The 19,694-nt window shown below is 42.2% G+C and overlaps 1 protein-coding gene across 1 annotated transcript in view; it reads left to right on the forward strand.

The window, feature by feature from the left end:
• LOC128542749 (NACHT, LRR and PYD domains-containing protein 12-like) overlaps positions 1-19,694 on the forward strand; it is a 131,063-nt gene that overhangs the window by 55,714 nt on the left and 55,655 nt on the right. The window contains exon 7 of the mRNA XM_053512727.1: positions 8,199-8,372. Within this exon, the coding sequence (XP_053368702.1) occupies positions 8,199-8,372 (174 nt within the window). The remainder of the gene's footprint in view (positions 1-8,198; positions 8,373-19,694) is intronic.

Below are 19,694 nucleotides of genomic sequence, written 5' to 3' on the forward strand. Positions count from 1 at the left end.
CTAAGCAAGACAAATTAATTTTATCGCCAATAGACATTAATTCACTTTTTTGAACATTAATTTTATATCCAGATATTTTACTAAATTCGGTAAGTAAATTCAACAATTTAGGAAGACTTGAGCTGGGGTTTGATAGATACAGCAACATATCATCTGCATATAATGAGACTTTATGCTCCAGCCCCACCCGCTGAATGCCCTCGATATCAGCCCTTTGCCTCAGGGCTAGGGCCAACGGTTCCATTGCTACTGCAAACAAGAGTGGGGACAGAGGACAGCCCTGTCGCGTGCCACGATGGAGCTCAAAGTAAGCAGATATATTATTGTTAGTCCGGACAGCAGCTAGCGGAGTTGTATAAAGGAGTCTGATCCAAGCAATAAATCTGTGCCCAAAACCAAATTTCCCCAAAATATCAAAAAGATAGTCCCATTCCACCCGATCAAATGCTTTTTCAGCATCTAATGAAAGAACTATCTCCAGCACACCGGGCGGGGAGGGGCTATGGAAAATGTTTAAAAGTCGCCTGACATTAGAGAAAGAATAACGATTTTTAATAAACCCTGTTTGGTCTGGGGATATAATGGATGGTAAAACCCCTTCCAAACGTCGCGCAAGGACCTTAGCCAGCACTTTGGCATCAGTATTTAAAAGGGAAATCGGTCGGTATGAGTTGCACTCTAGGGGATTCCTATCCTTTTTAAGAATTAAAGAGATAACTGCTTGCCGCGTAGTTAGTGGCAGGGATTTCAGTAGGAGCGATTCTTCATAAACAGAAAGCAATAAAGGAGAGAGCTGATCCGAAAATTTTTTAAAGAAATCTGTTGGGAATCCATCCGGTCCCGGTGATTTGCCACTTTGCATAGATCTAATGGCTAAACTAATCTCTTCGACGGTAAGGTCTTTTTCCAACCCAGCAACCAGCTCTGGATTGACGGAGGGAATGTGAATTTTTCCAGAAAAGTCCTCCAAGGAAGAAGGGTCCTCATAAGCCTCAGAGGTGTATAATGACTGGTAGTAGTTCTCAAAACATGCATTAATTTTTAAGCTATCAGTATTCTTGCAGCCCTGCTCATCATTAATTGCAGAGATTGTCTGATTGGCAGTTTTTTGCTTCAACTGATGAGCAAGTAATCGCCCAGCCTTTTCCCCGTGCTCATAACATGTATGCCGTGATTTAGAAATGAGATATTCTACCTGCCGCGTTGATAGAAGATCAAATTCAGTTTGTAATAATATACGCTTTTTCATCATATCCACAGAGGGCGCATGACTGTTAAGCATATCTATCCTCTGTATTTCATCTGTCAGCTCTTTGAGGCGCATAGTGTTAATTTTATTTTTATTTGCACAATATGATATTATCTGGCCTCTTAAGTATGCTTTTAGCGCCTCCCAAACAGTTAAAGAGGACATCCCTGGCGTTTGATTTATCTCGAGGAATGATGCAATCTCAGAAGAAATAAATTTAATAAAATTATTTTCTGACAGAAGCAGAGGATTTAGTCTCCAAGGGCGATAGCTGGTCTGTGTATCAGGAATACACATTGTCATGGCTAAGGGACCGTGATCTGAAATGACTATGCTTTCATAACCACAGTTAGTAACGAGGGGAAGAAGTCTATTATCCAGAAAGAAATGATCTATACGGGAGTAGGTATTATGAACTGGGGAAAAAAATGAGTATTCTCTTGAGGTAGGATTACGAAACCGCCATAAGTCAGCCACTCCATAGTTTTTAAGAAAGAGTTTAATTGAGCGAGCCGACCTGGACAGTGATACCCCTTTGGGCGAACTACGATCTAAAACAGGGGAAAGTACACAATTTGTATCTCCACCAAGAATAAGGTGGTGTGTTGTCAGATTTGGTAAAAGGGAAAAAAATTTTGAAAAAAATGCAGGATTATCCCAGTTTGGTGCATAAATGTTGGCCAAGATGACTGGAAACGAGAACAGCTGTCCAACAACAACGACATAACGCCCGAATGGATCAATTTCTGTTTTAGTCATTGTAAATGGTATATTTTTATTAATAAGTATGGCAGCCCCTCTAGCCTTTGAGTTAAAATTAGAGTGATATATCTGTCCCGACCAACTGCTTTTAAGTCGAAAATGATCCATAGTGCGCAAATGGGTCTCCTGAAGGTAGGCAATATCCACATTATGTTGCTTTAAATGTGCAAATACCTTTTTGCGTTTCACTGGGTGATTAAGCGATTTAACATTCCAAGTCATGAAATTGACTCGGCAACCTTCCATTTTTCTAGCTTTATTAGTATCTGTCATATTATAGGGATATAATTGGATACATGAAAATTAGGAATGCTACAGTGTAATAAAGAACGCAAGATACAGTGGGCATCTGTCAAAATAAGTCTGGCACTTGAGCTAACCCCACCCACCCCTTTATCACCAACAAGAACAGGGTGAACCCTATACCCTTCCAAAACAAATCCACACATCGAGTGTTTGTGCGTGTTGGGGATGCTATAAGATCAACAACAACAACAAAAAAGAACAAACAACAACACAACCCCCCCAGGCTCTCGACAAACCCCTCAATCAAAAACCCTTTAAGCAGCGTGCACTGTTATTAAATCAGATTCCACTTTGAACAGTGCCATACGCAACACGAACATTAACATCTTTCAGTGAAACATGGCTGATCATCACGATTCCTTAATAGGTGAACCAAGTTATTAACCAAAGGGAACAAAAACAAATAGCAATTCAGGTCAATTAAACCTTCACATTCTTGTACCTGCGTAGCACTTGGAGTACCGTATACATCAGTAAAGTTCAGTCTCAGTCCTTCTCAGGGGGAATGATGTTCTTCTTGACATACCTCTTTGCTTCCTCCGCATCTGTGAATTCTTTTTCTTTACCGTCATGTGAGATACGTAGCCGGGCTGGGAACAAAATACCGAAACGGACGCCTTGACGGTTGTGCAATAATTTCCGGACCTCCGTGAACGCAGCCCTGGCCTTAGCAACGTTTGCCGTATAATCTGGGAAGATGGCGATTGATTCCCCGTTGTAACTTAACGGAGCTCGGGTGCGCGCGCGCTTCAGAACTTCCGCCACATCCTGATAGTAATGAAGTTTAGCTACGATGGCCCGCGGCTTTCCATCCGATCTCCTTGGCGCCAAGCTTCTATGGGAACGATCCACAAGTACATCTTTTTCCAAGTGCAGCGATTCCTTCAGCAGCCTAGCCACCGACACGGTGGAACTTGACCCATCTGTCTCAGCTACTCCAAGTATCCTAATGTTACACCGTCTCATCCTTCCCTCCAGGTCATCGCATTTTCCTTTCAGAGCGGTCACCTCGGCTTTCAAGTCTGTTACCACAGTCTGTAGACTATTTACTTCGTCTGACCATGTTGACAATCCACTTTCCACCTCTTTGATCGAGGTTTTCATTTGATCTATCTCGGAGTGAATCGCCGCTGTATTATTCATAATTTCGGCCTTAACCGCCTGCATTTCGTTTTTAAGGTAGTTGAAATCGTCAGCAAGCGCATTTTTCAACTCAGATTTAATCACCTCCGAAATGTCCGTTCTGAGGGAGCGAAGTATCTCTGCTTTTAAATCTGCCACCTCCATCTTTTCTGGGCTGTCCAGCGGGGGCGGATTCGTTCGCGATCTAGTAACGGTGGAACTCGAGGCCGGTGCGGCGCTGGGCCTAGCAGCCGATGATGTGTCGAATTTGTATTTACGCAGTTTTTCAGCCATTAGTTCGTACATCAACTATTTCCCGGATTTAGGAACACATTCACACAGATTTCAAACAGATTTCTCGTGCTGGTATGTAAGATAAGGCACTTATTAATTTTATAAAACAGGGGTTCAGCGAGAGCCCAAGCTAAATACGTCCTACTCCATTGACATCTCCCAGCATCCCCCCCTGCACAAAGACATTTTAATAACTTTGCACACCTACCTTCACAACTACATTACATGTTTTACGTTTACATCCTGGACCAGTGCACAAAGACACTTTAATAACCTCTGCACAAAGACACTTTGTTCTATGCATATTTGCACACCCAGTACAGTATATTTTAATTTGTACAGTATATTTCTATTTTTGTACATCATATTTCTATTTTTATTTTTAGTTCTATTTTTCCTAGCACATTTCTATTTTTATTTTTAGTTCTATTTTTCCTAGTTTAATTTAATTTTTTTTTATTTAATTTCTATCGTATTTCTTTTATTCATATTTATTTCTTATTTGTAAACTTTAATTCTCTTTTAGGGTCAATGGCAGTCGTATAATGCATTTCACTACATTTCGTACTGTGTATGTTTGTGTATGTGACAAATAAAATTAGAAATTTGAATTAGTAAAGGGGACATTTGCTGATGTTGCGAGGCAAAGAGGTCCACCTCCGCTACATAAAATTTTCCCAGAATGTAAATCGCTCTAAGGGAGAGAAACCTGGTGCGCTAGCTATTTAGCGGCGCGAGCACAGTCCGCCCTGGCGATTAATATATGAGCCTGCCATAGTGTTGTCCACCCGCACTAGGACATGGTAGTCTCAACTGCTGGAGGAAGTGCTTTAGGGCCGGAAATAGAGCCATGATTTTGAGGCAATTGATGTGCCGTGCAAAAAGATGGCCTCTCCAGCTCCCTTGGGCTGGACGGTCATCTAAGACCGCACCCCAGCCCATGAGGGAAACGTCTTTCGTTAGCATCTGCGACGACAAGACGAACTTAGAGTGGGACCTAGAGACAGAAACCAGGGTCTGAACCACATAGAAAGGGTATGAAGCACCTGGCGCGTAGCCCTTATTGGGGATTGGCCCTAGAGTAAAATCCCCTGGTTCTTAGCCACAACTGAAATGCTCTCATGTGCAGAAGGTCCAAAGGCGTCACTGTGGATACAGCTGCCATGAGAGCTAAGATCTCTGAAAGTGATGGTCACTTTCTGGTCTAGCTTGATTTCCTTGACGGTGTTGAGAATAAATTCGACACGACCGGGAGACAGCTGTGCCCGCTTACGCTCAAATTCCATGTGACACCCAAAAATGTTGTCTGGAGACCACGCCAGGGTGGTGATGTGAGAACTGAATCCTATAGTTTCTCTGTACAGTGCTTAGTACCCAAGAAGATATACTTGGCAGTAGCTTCCACGCTGCCAGTTTCTCTGAAAGGGGAAAAGCTCAGCGGCTTGGTTAAACGGGGGGGGATGTTAGATGTTCGGCATGAAAAACCCGAAGAACTAACATTTTATTGGAGACTGGAGTTGCCCGAAACACCAGTGGTGGCGGAGCAAGAACACCAACCTCCTGGGGGTGCCAACTCCCCATTGGGGGGCCACCCCCCACAGTCCTGGACACATGAACCTCAGGGCTTCTTTGTGAAGACAATATGCCAGTCTGACCTCTTTTGAGGCGGATTGCGTGACGCACCCCAATCTTGTCGAGGGGGTGCCCAGCTCAAAAACACTCTCCTTGTGTGTTTCACGCCTCGCAACAGTCAGACCCGGTCGAGACTGGGTGGCCGACAGTCCCGACTCTTGAGCAAGGCGGGGAAGGAATTTCCCGAAGGCTTGTTATATAACTTCGCCTTATGAACCTAGTGGCGACCGAGTTAACGACATCACCAAGTAGGCCAGGAGGCGAGATGGGGCACTGAGGAGGAATACACGATCCTTCTCCTTGATGCCCCTGAGATTCAACCACAAGTGGCTCTCCGCAGAGACCATAGCCGCCATAAAATGGCCGATAGCACGAGCCGTCTGCTTTGTTGCATGAAGAGACAAGTCTGTGGCCCGGCGTAAGTCCAATACGCCTTACCTTGCAGAGCCCCGCCAGTACTCAAGTCTCTCAGCAGGTCAGTCTGGTAGGCGTGCAAAACCGCCATGGTGTGCAATGCGCCAATCTGACCTGCTGCCTGAAAAGCTTTTCCCTCCAGGGAAGATAAAAAGTCTACACAGCTTGAAAGGAAGGATGATGTCCCAGAAGAGAGATAGCCTGGAAGCGTCTCTTCTATCTGGGTGTCATCATATAACTCCGCGTTTCTACCTCAACTATATTTAAATAAATAAATAAGTTGATGGCAAGAAAACACGGGATGAATACAGCTTACTCCATGAAAGGGTTAACTCATATGGAGATTGCTAAGAAAAGGGGAGAGAGCGTCGTTGAGGCTCCGCCCCCCGGCCACCCGACAGAACCTGCCGTCTATGTTTTTATTTATTTATTTTTAAGTGCTTAGAGGCTATTACCATCTCCGCGGAAGCAAGAGAGGATGTTTATCCTTGCCCATTCACAAGAAGCGCAGCGCGCGCTTGCGAGCGGACAGAGGGATTTCCCGATCCGATGAGAACATGAAAGAAAGGAGTTTTTAAGTCCGTCTCTCACTGCCCTGCCGGATGCACGAGTTTAAGCCCCAGGAATGCGCGGTGGCTCGGAATGCGAGGCGCGCGCGTAGCACTTAATCAAAGCAGTAAAGTATAGAGATCGCCCTCCGATATGAATTATACACACGGAGGGACAACTCGTTTAAATTCATTATCGGTGAGTTAAACACTTATTTTGCTGGTTAAACACGACACGCTCACAACTAGGTGAAGACAAGAATCTGAGGAATGTTTCCAGTTCACTCCTATTTATAACCTGCAGGTGCGTCCTATCAGATGACGTCACCTGACCGAGGTTATAAAAGCCAAAAATTTGGCGTGTTTGGTACACACATGCTTCACAACCGGCAACATGACAAGATGTTCCCATAGCGTTTTCACGCAGCATCGAGTGTAGCCTTTAAAAGGGAACTGCATTTTGTGTTCAATTATGTTATCTTTGACTAATAGTTAACGGTTTTTGATGATCAGAAACATTTAAGTGTGACAAACATGCAAAAGAATAAGAAATCAGGAAGGGGGCAAATAGTTTTTCACACCACTGTACAGTATATGATATGGTAGTATGGACATTGAATAGGCAATTTACCCCAGTGCATAAGTGTAAAGCAAACACAAATGTTAATTTTTGTGAATATTTGACTTTTATTATTAAAGTTTAAGTTATATGAAAAATAACATGCCTATTGGCTCACTATAATTTTCTGTTTAAAGTTAAAGATGGCCGCGCATGCGTGCAAAAAGACATCGTGTATAATAATTTACCCGTAAGCAATATTGTTTCCAATGCTGAAGCAAACATAAATTTCATTTGTCAATAGATCTTTCATGATGAATGTGTGTATATGGGCTTTAAATTATGTTTATAATAATGAAATGAGATGTCCTACATCATGCTTTAAACTTTATGATTAAAAGGTTTGTTATATAGTTTTTCTAATGTCTTAACAGGGACAAAACAATAAGAGACATGGCAATGCCTCGGTGTAAATTGTCTTATTGTATTCTTTCATTTCCTGATATTAAGCTATCTGATAGTGTTAACTATGGGAATGTCGTGATTCGTGAATATGTCAAATATATGCGTTAAAACGTAAAAATGTGTCGACATTGAGCACCATCAGAAGACATAAATGAAGAAACAAACTAATTTTTAAATATTTTTTAATAAATATTCTTATATGCACAAAAGAATCTTTCCCAGAGAAAATGACTCGTCACATGTGCTAAGCTTTAGTTTATTGTGATGCAGACAAAAGTTCTAGGAAGAAAAATTTGACATTTCTTTCTTTATTTTTTTTTATATTCAATATATAATAATATTAAATATATTCATATTAAATATATTTCTAAATATATGTTGTAAATTTATAAATTACACTCAGTATATCAAATCTAACTATAAAGTCTGATTTTATTGTTACCATTACACTTTGCTTTTAGGAACAGGTAATACAGGTAATGTGTGTCATGTTTCTGAGAACTTCAACACGGCCTCGAGACGCGCATTCTTAATGACCACATCTTGTAAATAACACAGCCACAATTTATTTCAGCTTTATTGGACAAAAAAAATAGTTTTTGCGGCTGCAACCTATTTTTTAAATCAGCACCAAAATACCACCAGCTGACTTATTTTCCACATCCTACCTTTTTTTTAAAACAACAGTACAGTATAAACCTGCCAACCTACTAGTGTTAACTTTAGGGGCGTGTCAGAAACACACTAACATTTAAGTTACATGTTAAACTGTAGCTGTATTATGACTGTGTGTGTGTGTGTGTGTGTGTGTGATCAGTGTCCTGATATTTCATCACTTCTCTTCCAGCCTGTATAAGTGTAATCTGACAGATGAGAGCTGTAGAATCCTGTCCTCAGTTCTCAGCTCAAACTCCTCCAGTCTGAGAAAACTGGACCTGAGTGACAATAACCTGAAGGATTCAGGAGTGAAGCTGCTCTCTTCTGGACTGGAGAGTCCACACTGTACACTGGAGAAACTGAGGTACACACACACACACACACACACACACACACACACCATGGCCATAGCCATTGGTGGGAACAAGTCTATTTGAACATTAGGGGATGTGTCCCACCAGCCTTGACACATGTCCACACACACACAAACTTAATAATAATAATTTGTGATTGTGAGTAACCCGGTTTGCGAGCGTTTTGCAAGAGGATTTTTACGAGCAAGTGAGTCTTGATTATCATTGAGTATCATGTATCACACGTGTGTGAAAAGAATCCGAGCTGCAGTGATTGAGACAAGAGAGACGAGAGGAGTGTGTGTGTGTGTGTGTGTGTGTGTGCGCAGAGATAGGTGTTTCTGCGTTTCTGTTGTTGTCAATAAAGGCACAAGTTACAGAACTGGCTCTGTGTTTTTTGTAAATTAGTTAACTAAAAAAACCTTTTTAATATATGGTTAATATTTTTTTATCATAACTTTACATTTTGTTTTAATTATTTTTATATGAATATTTTTGGGTTGTGAATCGAATCGTCTGAGTTTCCATTATTTCTTATGGGATATTCGCTTTGATGTACAAGCACGCTTTCGGAATGAAATTATGCTCGCAATCCAAAGTTCCACTGTATATATAATTGTAGTGAGTGATCTGATTTTCAGAGATGTAAAGAGATGTTCTGTATATACAGATTTTGTGTAGTTCATGTTTTCAGTGTTAAAACTGAGTGTGTAAAGTGTGAGACGGTTTTCTTTCTTGCAGGATGTGTAACTGCAGGATTTCAGGTGAAGGTTGTGCTGCTCTGACTTTAGCTCTGAGGTCAAACTCCTCATCACACCTGAGAGAGCTGGATCTGTACAGTAATAATCCAGGAGAATCAGGAGTGAAGCTGCTCTCTGATCTACTGAAGGATCCACACTGTAAACTGGAGACACTACTGTGAGTTACTGATATACACAAAATAAACTGTATAATAATTAATAATATTAACTGTATATATTATCGACTGTGTGTGTGTGTGTGTCTGTGTGTGTTTATACTTGTTTTTTGTTTACACTGATGCTCTTCTCTGACTTTCAGTATTATGAATCGTAAACTCAGCAGGACTGGTGTATGACAGGAGTCTCAGCTCAGACCTCTTTTCCAGGATAAAGTAGTTTCGGTGAAGCATTGGAACCCGTCCCACATATCCAGCAGTTTGGGAGCTGAATCATTCATATTCAGATGTAGAAGCTCCATAACAATAACCGTGACTGATCACATCCTTTTATCCTCTCAGCTACAAGTTACTTCAGGCTTTAATAACATATTTTACACTCCAAAGTCAAATCCTTCAGCGTCTACACACAACACAGAGACCTCATCATCACCTCATCATACTGATTACACAAATACACATCCATGTGTTGGAGCAGTTTATAGATTATTTTACCTCCTTATTTTTATCTCTTTATTCAGAGTGTTTCTGCTCAACATGGCTTCATTCAGTTTATTGTGACATGATTTGGAAATATTTTTCTTACAATATATTAAGTCACAGTCGTGATTTACTATTTTTATTTTATTGTTCCTTGTTTGCTAATCTGATTTTAAAAAAAAATCATTTTAAAATAGAAACAGAATTTATTATTATTTGTCATAGTGTGTCATTTTCTTTTGTACAGAATTGTATCATGTGCTGTCTGTGTTTTAACAGAATTCATGTAAAAATAAATAATCGTGTAATCACGCTCACATTATGGTTGTTACTTGTGTTGTTATTAGACTCAGTTTTGTTGTTTCATTTTTTTTAAGATTATATATTATTGTCTAATGATAGATCACATCCCGAGTCCCCTGCACATCTCCTGAGATTAGTGTTAAGCTTTTATTATCATGCTGTCTCCTCTCCTTGCTCTAATTTAAATGTAAGTGGCTCGGTTTTGTTAAATAGACTTCACCATGGCTATTTCTCCCTGAGTCCTCAATAAGGAGGCCTGTGAGGGGACAATTATTATTGCTGTCACTCCTAAGATTACCCAGACTGCTCTGGGGTGTTGGAATAGAGTCCTCATTTTTTTAAACAATGCTCCAGTCCAGCTAATTTTCACTCGTCTATGATGTCTGTAGTGTCTGTGTAAGTGTGATTAATCTCAGTCACTGATATTCTCTGTCCTCTAAAACAGTCTTCTATCCTGTCATTAGTCACAACACTTATTTCAGCACACACAGTGTAAGTCTGTTCTAATTTACCATCAGGTGTCCAGGGATGTCTACTGCTACTATCTCCACGTGTCTTTGGTGTCCTCAGATGTGGTGCTGCTTCTTCTCTAAGCAGGCAGTGAGTTTGACTGGAGAGTGGTGGTTCTACATTCATGCCACTATGGTTGGTTCTTCTGACCCGTGCACTTTGCGTGCAGGTGAGGGTCTGTTGGGCTTTACAGGAGAGGTTACTAGCACTTCACTGCTTACCCTTGTTGACCTCTGTGTTGTCTTCTCTCAGGTTCTGGAACATGTTTGAGGTGGCTGGTGTGTTTCCAAGTCTCTCTTTCCGCTACCTCGACTGCTGTTTGAGGTGTTAGGAGCACTTTCAATGGGCCTGTACTTAAGATAAAACCACAGAGAGTTTTGCGAAATAACACAATATTTTATCTTTACAATGTTCTTTTAAATTTTGTGTGCTCTGGCTTCATCTCGATTCCTTTCCCTGTTATTATTAGTAGCACAAATGCACATACTGTCGGCCGTTCCCCCTACTGACACATGGTCCTTAACGTGTGATGATCCTTGATTATGTTGATTATTCCAGTCAGGATTTCACATCATGTACTTATCTTTAGGACAGTTGCCTGAGATTTGTTAAAGTCAGTTTCCAGTTTAGACATGATCAGACATGAAGTTTGCCTAAATTCCTTACGATTTATTCACCCTAACTGCATTGCTTTTCTGTCCCTAACACATGCTTCACACAGCCACATGTCAAAGGCAGCTCAGTTCTCAATAATCCTCACCACAGGAACTATATTTTCTGGATTTGCTGATGCCCATGACAGGGAACTCATTTCCTTTGGCTTTTTATTACTTTTAGTAAAGTCCCCTTGACTGTCATAGGATCCAGGCCCCTGGCAACCCTGATCATCCATCTAGGACCCTCTGTAGTCAAACTAGGGACCGTGGAGCTCAATGAAAAGAAAGCTGTCCAAACCTCGCCGTCCCTGTGTGAAAATGTGATTCCATAAAATAAAATAAAATAAAATAAAATAAAATAAAATAAAATAAAGCACATGCACTGTTGCATAAACAATATGTTTATATCAGCGCTCATTCTAACACGTTCTAGCTCATTTATATTTATAGGAATCTCATAAGTTTTGCCGCCCTGTTTAATTTTCACTTTTTATTGTTTTTTTTTTATCCACTGATGCCAATTTGATTTATATTCATGTTTAAGATGGCGGTTGAGTTTATTATCAGCTTGTTATGAGGCTCCGCCCCCTTTGACAGTGAGACCAGTAACCATTAAAAGCAGGTCGTGTGTGAGGAATGAAGAGCACAGAGTCTAATAAACATCAGCCTGTTGTTCAATAAACATTAATATTAACTTTCATTAAATCAGCGAGCGCATGAATAACCAACAGACTAATTAACACAATCACCTGAGATCCTGTAAACTCATAAACTTCTGATAGAAATTCATTAAAAGTGATAAATATCAAAGAACTGTGTTAAATGAACTGTGACCTTAAATGCCTACTTTCTGTAAGCTGTTAAGGTCTTAACGACCATTCCACAGGTGCATGTTAATTAATTGATTATGGTTAATTGAACATGCATGGAAAACATTGTTTAAACCCTTTACAATAAAGATCTGTAAAGTTATTTGGAATACACAGTCCTGAAAAAGGGACGTTTCTTTTCTTTATATATATATATATATATATATATACACACACACACACACACACACACACACATATCATTCCTGTTACCTTCCTGGTGCTGTTACCTTCCTCGCTGGTGCTTGGTTGTGTCATTTCGCTCGAATCTTGAGTCTCTATCACAGACATCTTTGTCTACTTATCACAACCTTATACCCCTATCTCACCTATTTGCTTTTACTCACGGTGAGATGCGATGTTAGGCACTGTGAGCTGCCGCGATTACCCACCGGCGTTCCGCTAATATTCTGCGAAGTTCTGCAAGGTCTGCAAGCTTCCGCAAGGACCGGCAAAAAAAATTCACGTTTAATTTTTCACGCGGAAAGATAGAAACGTAATTACAGCGCAAAAACTTGCGCTGAATCATGATGAACCCTACTTACGGCCACTGTGCGAAACCGCGTAGGTGATATAGGGGTATTATCAACCGAAAATGCTATTTCATTTAAACGTCCTTGCTGGAGTGTGTGATGTGACGTCATGTGCAGGTGTACCAACCAATAGGGTGTCGGAATGGTATGTTTATTCTTCTCATCCAACCACAATCAAATTCACACAGATTTATCCGGATGTTTTTTTTATTTGTTTGTTATTAGAATGACAAGCTGAAATAAAATAGGAGTAACGAGGCTATTTTTAAAATGTAAGGAGTAGAAAGTACAGATAATTGCGTGAAAATGTAAGGAGTAGAAGTAAAAAGTCGGCTGAAAAATAATTACTCCAGTAAAGTATAGATACCCAAAATTTCTACTTAAGTAAGGTAACGAAGTATTTGTACTTTGTTACTTGACACCTCTGCTGACTTCAGGTTCTCGTCTTTGTTGCAGATACTTTGGCTTCATCACGAAACACCCTGCGGACCAGAGATTCGCCTGCCATGTGTTCGTGTCTGAAAACCCCACTAAGACCCTTGCGGAGGCTGTGGGGTGTGTGTGTGTGTGTGTGTGTGTGTGTGTGTGTAGTGTTTCTGTTGGATGATGCATATGATTTAGCAGTTTATTTGAGGATATATCTGCACCATACGTTAACACTCGTACCCATCACTGCTCTACTGTATGTTGTCGTCTCTCACAGGAAAGCGTTCCAGCTGTATTATAAAGAGTTTGTGGAGTTTTCCTGCCCTACAGAAGACATCTATCTGGAATAAACTCGCCGCCGCCGCTCAGAGATCCGTGTACAGATGTGCAGAGGGACAGAAACTCAGAGGAGAGAACGCATCTCTCACTTCATGGATTTTATAACAACAGGAGAGAAGAAGAAGAGCTGAGTTTTGGTTTGGACTTCATATCACTCACTCACATGAGACTGAATCCTAACCCTGTCCTTAAGCCCCAGAGGTTTAGAAGATCTCTGTGATCACAGCAGACTAACCTCAGGAGTACAACACCTTGCTTTGTACCTCACTGCTAATAATGATGCCATAGACATTTTTTTCAAGAAAATTATAAGTAAATGTTAGAATTATTTTATATATAAAGGAGTTATTTCTACTCTCTTGCTCTCTTCCTCATAGATCTGATATTAACGTGTTAAATCTTTCCTGTTGCTATCTTCCTGTCTCCTCTTGCATCTGCTTCTTAAGGTGTGATCGCTCCCACGCTCACCTTCCCATTTTCTCTTCATGTCTCTCTCCCCCTCTCTCTCTCTCTCCCCCTCTGTCTCCTTCCCCCTCTCCCCCTAACTCGAGCCAACATCTTGTGATTTGTCTCTGGACGGACACCTCTCTATCTTCCTCTCCTTTGATTCTTCAGGATCTCACCAGGACATTTACAGTGGTTCATGTTATTTGTAGTAACATATGTCTATGGCACAGGCGTTTGGTCAAACATATATAAACCCCATCTTTTGCTGTTAATAAACAGAGACCTTTTTGACAGACAACGTGTGTGTGTGTTTGACTGAGTCTCTCCTGGTGCCTGAGAAGCTTACCGAAGCAACTCGCCTCTCCTACTACGTAACTTTAGAAAAACTTTACAGTAAAGAAGTATTTTTTCCCACTGCAAAATATTAAACCATGAAACTAATAATAGACTATTTTAGGAAATCAACCTGCTCTACACCATCATCCAGCTGTCTGGCCTCAAGCTTCAGAATGTCTAAGGATGACGACTGATTGGCTCACAAGGCAGCAGTTAAGCAGCGGAGAACTTGAGGTCTGAGTCGTTTCTGAAGCGTACAGTAATCTACAGAATCCTGGGGACTGAGTGGACGTCAGCCTTCGTCACGATGTCACGGCGATCTGGAGACAAACACAAACTGAATCATTTCAGAGTGAAAATCCTGAACGTGTGCAGTTTGACATGAGGAAGTTCTGCACCGCGGGACATAAGAACAGACTTTGTCCTCTCAGTAAGAGCGAGTGATGCTGTCCTGGACTGGACACTCGCTCATTTTCTACTTAATTTAGTAATTATAAATTTCTCTTTTTATTCTGTTGTGGTCTGTTAACACATAAAGCAAGTGCCAGTTTAAGCAGTGTGTAACACACACACACACACACACACACACACGTCCCTCAGACTGCTTTGTCAAGGTGTTCAGTAGTTTGGATGCACTTTCCTGCTGTTATATAGTACTGTGCAAAAGTCTTGACCCCCCACCCCTCTCATTTCTTCATATAAAATTAATTGATGTAGATTAAATAATAGAAACAGGAATAAATGTTGCACTGTGACAGACAGGCTGCAAAGTGTCTAAAGACACAATTTATAAACTGGTTGTTTATGTAACAGCCTCAGCAGCGACCTCATTTCCCCTCTCGTCTGTTCCAACCCCTCAGCATTCAGCATCAGCAGTTACTAATCACCACCTGATCATCTGTTATCATCTGCACCTGTTTCTCACTGAGTCAGGACTTAACTTAGATGAGTTTTAAGATTAAGAGTTCATTTTTTTTTGTCACATGTACCTTGAAACGATTTTCAAGTGAAATAGATTTTTCACACAGTTAGGAAGCTGTGGTCAGAGTGCAGGGTCAGCCAGGATACAGCGCCCCCTGGAGCAGACAGGGTTAATTGCCTCACTCAAGTACTTAACAGTGGCAACTTGGCAGAGTTGGGGCTCGAACCCAGAGCCTTAACCGTTTGTGCCACCGGTACCAGTTTTATTCTTAAGTGATTCATAGGTCACTTTGTAGTTTAGTTTTTAATTTAAAGACATAGTGAGTGTGTGTGTGTGTGTGTGTGTGTGTGTGTGTGTGTGTGTGTGTGTGTGATTGTTCCCTGCAATGTACTCGCACCCTGTCCCTGTGTGTGTCCTGACTTGTGCCCTGGGACAGACTTCAGACGTCCCCTCACCGTCGACAGCATCAGCATCATAGAGAACGAGAGAGAGTGTGAGAGTCGAACACAGAAAGAAGGTGAAAGGTGGTTAGATTTCACGCGTGTGTGTGTGTGTGAGAGAGACCCAGGGAGCTTACACAGAGCTAAACTGGTGCCTGTTTTAAGTTTTTTTTTTATAATATTAAATTAGAGCAGGATGTTAAATAATATAATTAATCAAAACTACTTTCTTATGTGAAAGGAATGGACACTGAGCTGAGAAGCACATTTCACAGTAACAGTCATGAGTTTATTTCCTAACAGTGCCTTTTTCATGGTTGAGTTCTCGACCCCAGTGAATGTGTGTTCAGGTTGCTGATGGCGAGCCGTGCCGCGTCAGACCAGAGTGTTTCGGGACGGGTCTAAATCCTGTCTCTGATGTTACAAGGGCTAAGAGATTATATCAGAGTGACGTCACGATGCTAACAGCGTCATTTCCGTTATCTCTTGCAGGAGCGTATTCTTCTGTAAACGTTTTCTCACCAGGAAGAGAAATGTTTCCTTTTGTTTTTAACCATGTTTCATGAAATTCCTCTGAACCCGTAGGAGCTACAGTCTCCTGAACTCAGTGTAAGAAGTCATTTTGTAAATTGTGAATATACTTATGTGAAAAGTAAACTATATTCTGGAATTAAACAAAGTGAATGCTTTCTCTGCTCTCGGACTTTTCTCTTAAACAGCAGTAAGACGTGACGATGTTAACTGTGTTTAATGAGTTGGATTTTGTCTACAAGTAAAATCACAAACCCTCACCTTTCATTCTGACCTTCACCTTCAGGACTTCACTTAATCACTTCAAATTCAAATTATTATTTATTTATTTATTTGTCACATACACAGTCATACACAGTACGATATGCAGTGAAATGCTTATACGACCGGCTGTGACCTTAAAAAGACTTATAATAAGAAATAAATATGAATAAAAGAAATAAAAGAAATACGATAGAAAATTACATTTAACTAGGATAAAAATAGAAAATAAAATAGATATATAACGTACATAAAAATAGAAATAGAAATATATACTGTACATAGGACATAAAAAAAATTGAAATTTGGCGAGAAAAGATGGTGTGCAAATGTGCATAAAAAGTGACTTACGAAGGAGCCTTATTAAAGTGTCTTTGTGCAATGGTCCAGAATGTAAACATAAACATGTAAGTGTAGATGTGAGTGAATGTGTCCATAGTGTCCATGGATGTTAAAAGATTTTACTAGATCTGCATGGTGATGTGGTTAAGAGACCTTATTGCCTGCGGGAAGAAGCTCCTCCTTAGTCTCTCTGTGTTGGCCTTCAGGGAGAGAACAGAGAGAACAGTCCATTGTTGGGATGGCTAAGGTCCTTTACAATCTTCCTGGCCTTGGTCCAGCACCGCTTGGTGTAGATCGAGTGGAGGTCAGGGAGCTCGGTGCGGATGATGCCCTCTGCTGATCGCACCACCCTCTGTAGAGCTCGTCTGTCCTGCATGGTGCTGTTTCCAAACCAGGTCGTGATGTTTCCCTTCAGGATGCTCTCTATGGTACAGGAGTAGAAATTCCTGAGCACCTTAGAGGGCAGTCTAAAGTCTCTCAAGCGTCTGAGGTGGTAGAGACGCTGCCGGGCCTTTTTCACCACGGTGTAGATGTGACAGGACCATGCCAGGTCCTGCGTGATGTGAACACTGAGGTATCGGAAGCTGTCCACTCTCTCCACTGGGCTCCTGTTGATAATGGGGGTCTGGTAGTTCCTCTCCTGCTTTGTACTAAAGTCCACTATGTTCCTCTGGCACCAGTTCTCCAGGTTTACAATCTCCTCTAGGTAGGCCGACTCATCATTGTTGGTGATCAGGCCCACCACGACAGTGTCATCAGCAAACTTAATGATGGTGGTGGAGTTGGTAGTGGCCAGGCAGTCATGGGTGTACAAAAAGTACAGCAGGGGGCTCAGAACACAACCCTGGGGGGCTCCAGTGCTGAGAGTGAGTGAGGCTGAGACATGTCCGCCCATCCTTACTGCCTATGGTCTGCCAGTCAGAAAATTAGAGATCCACTGACACACATGGAGTTGGTAGTGGCCACACAGTCGTGGGTGTACAAAGAGTACAACAAGGGGCTCAGAACACAACCCTGGGGGGCTCCAGTGCTGAGAGTGAGTGAGGCTGAGACATGTCTGCCCATCCTTACTGTCTGCCAGTCAGAAAATTGGAGATCCACTGACACATTGATGAGCTGAGTCCCAGGTGCTCCAGCTTGGTGGTGAGTGTGGAGGGAATTATGGTATTAAATGTAGAGCTGTAGTCGATAAAGAGCATTTTAACATAATTCCCTTTTGTCCAGGTGAGTGAGTAATGTGTGGAGGAGATGTGAGATTGCATCATCTGTGGAGCGCTTTGGACGGTATGCAAACTGTAATGGGTCCAATGTGTCCGGTAGTGAAGAAATGATAAAGTCTCTGACCAGGCACGTTTAAAGCACTTCATCGCTACTGAGGTGAGGGCTACAGGGCGATAATCGTTGAAAGAAGCAGGATAAGGTTTCTTCAGGACAGGAACAATGATGGACTCTTTGAAGCATGTGGGGATCACCGACTGAGATAAAGAGATGTTGAATATCTCAGTGAACACAGGTGCTAGCTGGTCTGCACAGGCTCTGAGAATACGACCTGAGATGCCGTCTGGTCCTGCTGCTTTCCTGGTGTTAACTCTCCTGAAGGCTCTCCTCACGTCATGCTTGGTGATGATGAACACGTTTCCGGTGCTGGCAGTGTCTTCCTGTCTGTAGCCGTTGGCGCCGCTAGCATTAGCGCCGCTAGCATTAGCATCGCTAGCGTCTTTAGCTGCACCCTCAAAGTGAGGACTGAGTACTTTCCTGAGCAGGATAGTGTTGGGCGGTGTAGTGAACGTTTCATAAAGCTTTAATCTCCTTCATAAGTACTATAATGAACCCCAATGCTGAACCCTGCACTGAGAGCGAGTCTCTGTAACACTGACGCTGATGTTCCTCTGAGTTAAAGATGTGTCAGGTCTCTGAGCCTCAGTGAGATCAAAGCAGACAGGACCTTCAGCTTCATTAAAGCATAAAATAATATTAGATATTAATGAATTTATAAATGTGGTGGCTCAGGCGGGTAAGACTATGGGTTGTTGATCAGAATATCGGGGTTCGAGCCCGTTGGGTACTTGGGGACGACCCTTAAAGGGGTCATACGGGCCTACATGCACTTTTTCAAGCTGTTTGGACTGAAATGTGTGTTAGGAGTTAGGTGCATGGCGCCGGTGAGGTCGGCTGCCGTCACGACTGCTCCGACCAGATTTTCTTTGTTTTTGTTCTTTAAGTTAGTCTTTACCATTTTAAAACCAGTCAAATTACCACCATGGGGTACATTAGTTATGATAGAGACACTCTTGTTTCTATTGGTATACAATGTACTCACAATTCGACGTTTTTAACTCCGGATCCGAGCTGGCCGAGTGAGATCCTGAGGGAGAACAAAGGACGTGACGCGAGGCGGCGGCCCCGAGGGAAACGAGCCGGCGTCAGGAACAGGCTGAGAGCCCGTGCACACCGCACACCTCTGCCTAGCATCCTGCTCGCCAACGTCCAGTCACTGGAGAACAAGCTCGATGACCTCAGGGCCAGGATAAAGTTCCAGAGAGACATTCGGGACTGCAATCTCCTCTGCTTCACCGAGACATGGCTGAACCCAGCGGTGCCGGACCACGCCATCCAGCCGGCCGAGTTCTTCTCGGTTCACCGCATGGACAGGACACGGGAGTCAAGGGGAGGCGGCGTGAGTTTACATCGGTCATAATCAGCGCCGTTTATATTCCACCACAAGCGGACACGGACACTGCCTTATGCGAGCTGCATGAGGCACTCACACAGCACCAAACACAACACCGGGACGCTGCGCTTATTGTAGCGGGGGACTTTAACAGTGCCAACCTCAAACGTGCAGCGCCAAACTTTTATCAGCACATCACTTGCCCCACCAGGGGCGAAAGGACACTGGATCATTGCTACACCACAGTCAAGGACGGCTACAAGGCACAATCTCGCCCTCCGTTTGGTAAATCCGACCATGCCGCCATCTTCCTCATGCCAAAATACAAACAAAGGTTGAAACAGGAAGTTC

The sequence above is a fragment of the Clarias gariepinus genome, chromosome 15 (genome assembly GCF_024256425.1).
Source record: "Clarias gariepinus isolate MV-2021 ecotype Netherlands chromosome 15, CGAR_prim_01v2, whole genome shotgun sequence".
NCBI lineage: Eukaryota > Metazoa > Chordata > Actinopteri > Siluriformes > Clariidae > Clarias > Clarias gariepinus.